The sequence below is a fragment of the Psammomys obesus genome, unplaced genomic scaffold (assembly GCF_907164565.1).
Source record: "Psammomys obesus unplaced genomic scaffold, mPsaObe1.curated_primary_1811, whole genome shotgun sequence".
In the NCBI taxonomy this organism is placed as follows: domain Eukaryota; kingdom Metazoa; phylum Chordata; class Mammalia; order Rodentia; family Muridae; genus Psammomys; species Psammomys obesus.
The window spans coordinates 15015127-15023014 of record NW_026596064.1 but is presented as its reverse complement, the minus strand read 5'-3'; the positions used below and the strand labels follow the sequence as shown (position 1 = coordinate 15023014).

The window sequence follows — 7888 nt, the reverse complement described above, 5'->3', positions numbered from 1 at the left end:
GTGTGTGTGTGTGTGTGTGTGTGTGTGTGTGTGTGTGTGTGTGTGTGTAAAACATTTTCTTTTCTTCATACAGAATGAGCACCCGAACCCAGGAACGTCTTACTTTGGAACACAGCGCACTGCGTACTTGCCTGATAATATGGAGGGAAGAAAGGTTTTGGATCTGCTTCGAAAAGCCTTTGACCACAAGCTGATTTTCACAATAGGGTGCTCTCGAACATTAGGCCTCTCAGATGTCATTACATGGAATGATATTCATCACAAAACATCCATGTCTGGAGGACCAGAAAGGTAAGAGTCTTTTGAAAGATAACGGTTGTGGAACAAAGGTTGTCAGATGCCGCAGTTTGAGGCTGCGGGTATAAAGAGACATCCTAGCAGTAGGCGCTAGCCCAATGTCTTAGGGTTACCGTTGCTGTGCTGACCCAAAAGCAACTTCAGGAAGAAAGGGTTTGTTTGGTTTGCATATCCTGAATCACAGTCCACTAGGGGAAGGCAAAGCAGGAACTCAAACCAAGAAGGAGCTGATGCAAAAGGCTGTGGAGGGGTGCTGCTTATGGCTCGCTCAGCCTGCTTTCTTCTAGCATCCAGGACCATCACGCCAGGGTGGCTTCACTAACAATGGGCTGGGCCCTTCCCTCATCAGTCACTAATTAAGAAAATGCCCTGCAGACTTGCCAACAGCCCCATCTTAGGGAGGCAGTTTCTCTGTGTAACTGTGGCTGTCCTGGAACTCGCTCTGTAGAGCAGGCCAGCCTGCCCCTAACTCCCAAGTGCTGGGATTAAATATGTGCGCCACCATCACCCCAGGAGGCAGTTTCTCAGTTGCGGTTATCTTCTCTCTGATGACTCCATCTTGTGTCAAGTTGACATGAAACTAGACAGCACACACTACTAAATCATTAGGATAATTTCAAAGGCAAAAATATTGGTTTCCCCAGCCTTCTCCTTTGTGGTTCATATGTATGATTTGGTTATTAAACTTTGCTTCAAAAGAAAGGGGTTTCAGAATCCAAGATAAATGGCATCCAAGTTGATTTAATTTAGGGTTTCATGGCTGTTTCAAAGGTAGATCCTAGGAATGTTATTTGCCTTTGATTTCTTTTTTTAAAGATTTACTTATTTTTATGGGTATCAGTGGTTTTCCTGTATGTTTGTCTGTGTAAGGCTGTCAGATCCCCTGAAGTTACAGATAATTGTGATCTGCCATGCAGGTATTGGGAATTGAACCCAGGTCTTTCAAAAGCAGCCAATGCTCTTAGCCACTGGGTCATCTCTCCAGCACTGCTTTGATTTCTTTTGAGGTCATTTTACTCTCCCTCAACCCTCTCTTCCCATCAGTCCAGTGATGTTGAACTCACAGGGCTCATACATGAGAACAAAAAAAAGTTTTAGTTATAAAGAGTGCCAAGATGGTAGGAGATATATTCCAGGAAATCTGATTGTACTTTATGAAACTCAGAATTCTTCTACTATGACATCCAAATATATGTATATATCCTGAGACCTTTCAAATCCCCCATCTGAAAATCCTGCAAGAGTCTGAGTACTACCTCCTCGGTAGAATACGGCCTTCATAACATTATCTGTGTCGGTATTTAGAGTAAGTTAAGAATTTAAGCAATCTGGCCAGAAAACAGATGCTGGTCAGCTAGCCAGGCCCTTGAGTGACTAGACATCAGTCACTGTCTGGATCGCCTAAAAATGCTGGAACCCACCCAGAATGCTAGAGGCTCAAATATCAAATGTATAGACTTTGTTGTTGTTTTGAGACAGGGCCCCACCCTGTGGCCCAGGCTGGCCTCAGACTCTGGCTGCCAACATACCTGGCTGGTGTACACATTCTTAAGAATTATCTGGGAGGAACCTAAAGGGATTCTTCTTTTCTTCACGTAGGTTTGGTTACCCCGATCCTGATTACCTGAAACGCGTCAGGGAGGAGCTGAAAGCAAAAGGAATCGAATAAGGAAGCTGCAGGGAAGTCATCTCTCCAGTGTCAAAAGAAGTGTGTTAGGAGGCTGTATTTGTACAGACCTAAACCTTTTTCTAGAAAAACTTTGTAACATCTTTTTTTCATGTTAAGTAGTCTTCTTGCCAGTCATTTCTAGAGTGTTACTCTTTCATGGAAAGCAAAATATAAAGGGCATGGGCTGGGGAAATGGCTCCGTCCGCAAAGTGTGAAGAAATGAGCTCAGATCTTCATCATCCATGGCAAAGCCCGGTGTGATGGCCTGCACTTACAAACTTAGCACTGGTGAGTTGAGACAGGATTCCTGGAGCTTACTGGCCAGCTAGTCAAGCCAGAACCATGAGCTCCAGGTTCACTGAGAGACTTTGCCTCAAGAAATAAGGTGGTTCGGGACATGGTGGTGCAGGCCTTGAATGCCAGTACTTGGGAGGCAGAAGGAGAAGATCTCTGTGAGGTCCAGGCCTCAGCCTGGTCTTCGTCTTCAGAGCCCAAGTCCCAAGACAGCCAGCTGTACATAGTGAGACTGCCTCAAAACAAATATTAGGTGGACAGAAATAAACACATCTAACTTTTTTTTTAATTTTTATTTTTTATATTAATCAGGTTTTTTTTTGTATTTTATTTTTTTCTTATCAGTTACATTTTATTAACTCTGTACCCCAGCCGTGTCCCGATCCCTCATTCCCTCCCAGTCCCTCCCTCCCTCCTTCCTAACACATCTAACATTATCTTACGTCCCCCAAATACACCTCCACACCAAGTGCACAAACACACACACACAGAGACATTTTAAAACAAAAAGATAAAGGATTTCAAATTTTTTCTGAAGAAATCTGATTTCATTCTTGTGTTTAAGTGTTGTAGTAAATAAATAAATGAGTGTTGGGCTACATAATGTTTATTATCAGCCCTATGATTATCACAGTGGTATTATCTAACCCGCTGTTACAAATAATAAGACACAGATGCCATTAGATTTTATAACTGCCTTACTCACCTTAGGCAGGGCAGACATTTCACCTATGCTGGCTCAATAACCTCACCATCCTTCTCCCAGCCCCCATCCAGTCCCATCCACCGTAGTCATTCTCATCTGGGCTACCTTCCATCCATAATCCTATGGTACTTGCTTGTATTCTTCCTCTGGGCCTTTTCACACCATTGTTGGAGTCCTTCCTCTTGGCCCACATGATTTTTTTTCTCCACACTGACCCATCCTGGCATCCTCCTTTCTTCTCTCTTCCTGTCTGTCTGTCCTCTCCAAGCCTGGGAACCTCTGCCACGCCTCCCCCATCTTCCCTGCCCAGGTATAGGCCATTTAATCAGCCAATCAGGTATCTCTTAGGGCTGTTTACAAAACAGGTGTAAACAGATCTTGAGGGCCAGTAACATCCATCAGACCAACCTGCAGCAGTTAAGGCTGGGGGGTAAGTAAGTTTGAAATCATCTTCTGTTGTCTTTCACTGGAACCATTGCAACTGATGGAACCTCCCCCAGTTTTTGCTTATCTGAGGCAGGGTCTCACTGTGTGACTCTGGAACTCACTTTGTGGACCAGATCTTGAACTTGGACCTGCCTGCATCTGCCTCCTTAGTGCTGGGATTAAAGACCTGTGCCACATGCCTGGTTTTTTGTTTGTTTGGAGTTTTTTGTTTATTTTTGTTATTGCTTTTTTGGTTTTGGTTGGTTTGCTTTGCTTTGCTTTGCTTTTGGTGTTAGGACGTAAACACAAAGCCAATTGAGTTTCCTCACTAGTTCTTTGATCCTTTTTCATGTCCATCTCTGTGGCAGTACATTGGGTTTTTTTTTTTTTTTTTTTTTTAATCTCTGCCTGGACAAGTAAAACCTTTGTGTAAAAGGGAAAGTGAAACCCTTGTGTAAATGGGAAGTCTAAAAATAGGTTTGTCTGGAAAAGACCCATATTTCTTTCCCTACCCTTAGCAAGAAAAGTGTCCAGGAGATCAGGCAACTTTTGGTAATAAGCAGAACAAGAAGACTCTTATTTTTCAGGACACAGAGCCTGGTGGATGGTTGGTGCTTAATGTGTGTTTCTTGCTTGGCTCTAGTTGCTAGCAGCTCAGCAGGGGGACAGGCATATAAAGAATATGTCCCCCAATCTTTGGCAGGAGCAGGACTGGAGTCCTTGGCATTCATTTGGAAAAGTTTCTTACCCCAATATGCATTGGTTAGACTCTGACCAAGCCTAGAGCTCTACTCTTCCCCGAGCCCTGCCACAGAAGGGCAACACACACATACACACTACACACACACACACTACACACACATACACACACACACACACACACACACACACAGGTTATGTTATACTTTCTCAACATACTCTGTTTCAGATTTTAACAGGTAAACAACCTTGACTTAGCTTAATATTTTATAACTGCTACCTGCGATGTGGTAGGGTTTTGTCTTTTAATCCTTTGACTGAATCCCACCAGTCTGCTATCTCTCTAATCCTTTCCCCGGACATGAGTGAAGGAGAGAATTACACCCACTGTAGAGTCTGAACAGCATGTCACAGTTCCCTGTAAGCGGTTCTCCAAGTCAGAGGAAAATCACAGTGGACGGTGATCTGGCGACCTGTGTTCCAACCACTCTCCAAAATGGTACATGACATGTCTTGACCTCCTTAAGACAAATGTGCACACACATAAGACCGACTTGGCCGGATAACAATAGCCAACACTTCCTGAGTACTTCCTCTGCAGGTACTGATATGATAGTACAATTAATCGCCCTGTTCTGTGAACAGAAATCTCATGTACGGAGCACATGAGATACTCACCAAGGGTATCGTAATTGATAAAAGGAAGTGCTAATTTTTACTTCTGTCTTGGTTTTGGTTTTTTTTGAGACAGGGTCTCACGGAACCTGGATTGGCTTCTCCCTGTGTATAGCCAAGGCTATTCTTGAACTCTCACCTCCTGCCCAAGTTCTTGCATATATTCTTGGCTGATCTCTCAGAATCTGCTTCCTCCCGAGGACATGGGCTCCAGGCATACACCACCATGCCCCCAGGCCTGGCTTGTGAATCCAGTTTAGACCTTTTACTTCTAAGCATTCACCAAGCTTTTATCATTAAGACTAACTGATCATTTTCTATCTTCTAATCTAGTAGTTAAGTTTACTCCAAAGAAGAAAAAAAAAGGGTTTCTGTTAAGTTCTGTATCTTGTATTTGATCGAGTGTGCATATGCAAATTCCACATGGTGTGAGTGCGTAATGGCATTTGAGTTTTTTCTTTTACAAGGTGTTATCTGCCTTAAATAAAGTTAGGTCCTTACGACAGATTGCGTGCTATTCTTCATTCCTCGTTACCCTTTCCTTAGGTTGGACTTCTGGGTGTTTCCTATGACACATACAGTATACAGTGATGGGTGGGGGGCGTTGAGTTGCCATATAGGTAGCTCGCCATCACAGAGCAATTCTTTATTTTTCTGACTTCGCTTTTGATTGAAAAAAAAAATCATACTTCTCGGTATTTTTTTCTGCCTAGTGAATACAGGTTGCTGTAGAGGCAGGGCAGTGGGATGGTCAGAGGGTATAGGCACTCGCTGCCAAACTTGACCACCTGAGTTCGGTGCCTGGCACCCACAGAGTGAAAGGAGAGAACCAACTTCTGCAAAGTTGTCCTCCAGCTGCTACATGCATGCCCTGGCACCTGCTCAGTAAATAAAGGATTTTTTTTTTTTTTTTTACTTTCATGTTATCCAGTATATAAGCATGTTTTGCTTGCATGTCATGTGAGCCCCACACGTATTCAGTGCCTTCAGAGTTCAGAAGAGCGTGTCTGGGTCTCCTGCAACTAGATTTTAGGTAGGCTACAGGTTTTATCTTTTTCCAATTACAGAACGCATATTTGGTCTCTTATTAAACCTATTTCCCTGTGCTTCCTTCCCGAGTACCAGCAGAAAATTGGGGGGGGGGGAGCGCACTCTCCGATCCAAAGGAAAAATAAAAAAAAATTTAAAAAATAAAAATACTGTTTCCTTACAAATAACATCAAGATAGAAGTTAGAAAGGAAGCAAGTCAAACTAGTATTAACTTTCTTATTTTCCTTTTGTTTGCTTTCTGAGACAGGGTTTCTCTGTGTAGCCTTGGCTGTCCTGGACTTGCTTTGTAGACCAGGCTGGCCTCAAACTCACAGAGAGAGATCCACCTGCCTCTGCCTCCCGGAGTGCTGGGATTACAGGCGTGTACCACCACACCCAGCAAATTCCTTCTTCTTATCTCACTGTTTTGGTTGCTCCTGCTGCTTTCTTTAATCTCTATATGGGAGTTTATCTAGCATTAGTAGTAGTGTTATGGACTTTGGGACCCTCAAGAAAAGAGCGCAGGTTCAATCAGACTATAGCTAGTTAAATTCATTAAAGCTGCTGCCAGCAGGACAACCGTCTCTGAGCCAAACTTGGGAATCCCCCACAAAGTGGGAGTGAGGGAAGGATTTTAAAAGGTGAAAACTGCAAGAAGACCTTGAGCGTCTGCTGCTCCGTGTCCACGTCTCTTTGCAGCCCAGCCCATTGCTCACCATACTGGGATGGAGGGACGAAAGCTTACGTGGGGTGTGGGTGCCATGCAGGGCCTCGGTGGACAGTGCCTGCCTGGGCGAAGAATACATGCCCGGGAGCGGCTTCCGAGAATTGGCTCAGTTGGGGGAAGGAGTTCTTTATGCCCCTGGGGAGGTGGGCAGGGTCTCTAGGGCAAGGTTTGTGTGGCCAGGTGCAATTGGCCAGAACAGGGGTGTTGAAAGATAGTGGAGGGAGCTCAGATCTATTTCCCAGGAAAACACGAGTCACTGTCAAATACACGCTTATTACAACATAGTCCTGGAGGCCCCGCTGGCTCCTTTCTCTCCAGCGCTCCTCCGCCGTTACTGGCCCCACCCCTTCCTCTCATAGTTCAAGTTTCACTGTTGCTGGCCTCCTCAGCGTTCTGTCGACAGAACTACTGAAATGCTCTGAGACTCGGTCTGCACCCCTGCTTCCCACTGCACCACCGACCCCCCTTTAAAATAGTCTTTGTTCAAAAATTAATGGGTCTCATAGATGTTTCCTGCACTTTGACCATCTCGCCGTCACCCAGACCAGAGAGGTCTGGTCCTTGTTTCACCTCCGGGCGTGCAGTATTTGCCTTTCTGTGTTTAACTTACTTCGCCGATCAACCTGACGGCCCGCAGGTCCTGCAAAAACCTTCATCCACTGTAGCACAGGCCGCTTTAGCCAGCTCATGGAATTCGCCTACACGCTCATCACTGGGTGAATGGCTAAAGAAAACGGACTTCTCCGGATTAGATAGCTCAGCGGCTAAGACTACCTGCTGCTCTTGCAGAGGACCACTCGGTTTTCAGTACCAGCATGGTGGCTCAGACCTGTCTGTCACCCCAGTTCCAGCAGATCTGACACCCTCTTCTGCCCTCCGTGGGCACCAAGCACACATACGGTGCACAGATATTCATGGCATGTAATACCCACATAGGTAAAATAAAGAGAACCTCGGGTCCAGGACAGCCAAGGCTACACAGAGAAACCTTGTCTCGAAACAAAAACAAAACCAAACCCAAAAGGGGGGGGGGGGGCTTCATAGCTGAGTGTGGTGGCGCACACCTTTAATCCCAGCACTCCTGGAGGCAGGGTCAGGAGGATTGCCGTGAGTTTGAGGCCAGCCTGGTCTTACAAAGTGAGTCCAGGATAGCCAAGGCTACACAGAGAAGAGATTATTAATTATTAATTTTGGAGGTAACATGGCTGAGGGGTTTATCATCAATCTCCCTCTAGCTTTGTTGTAGATGGAACCTCAGAGTAAAACACATCTAATGGGTTAAAACTGTTACGACAGCACCTGGTGGCACGTGCTGGAGATTCCAGGCGGGAGCTCCTCAGCTTCACAGCAAGCTTGGGGGTCAGC

At 45.2% G+C, this 7888-nt stretch overlaps 1 protein-coding gene across 1 annotated transcript in view; it reads left to right on the top strand.

Annotated features, from left to right (window-relative positions):
• The window catches only part of Dtx3l (deltex E3 ubiquitin ligase 3L), a 12065-nt gene extending 6794 nt beyond the window's left edge, over positions 1 to 5271 (top strand). The window contains exons 4-5 of the mRNA XM_055624780.1: positions 74 to 291; positions 1897 to 5271. Of these exons, the coding sequence (XP_055480755.1) occupies positions 74 to 291; positions 1897 to 1966 (288 nt within the window). The 3' untranslated portion in view covers positions 1967 to 5271. The remainder of the gene's footprint in view (positions 1 to 73; positions 292 to 1896) is intronic.
• Positions 5272 to 7888: the final 2617 nt, after the last annotated feature.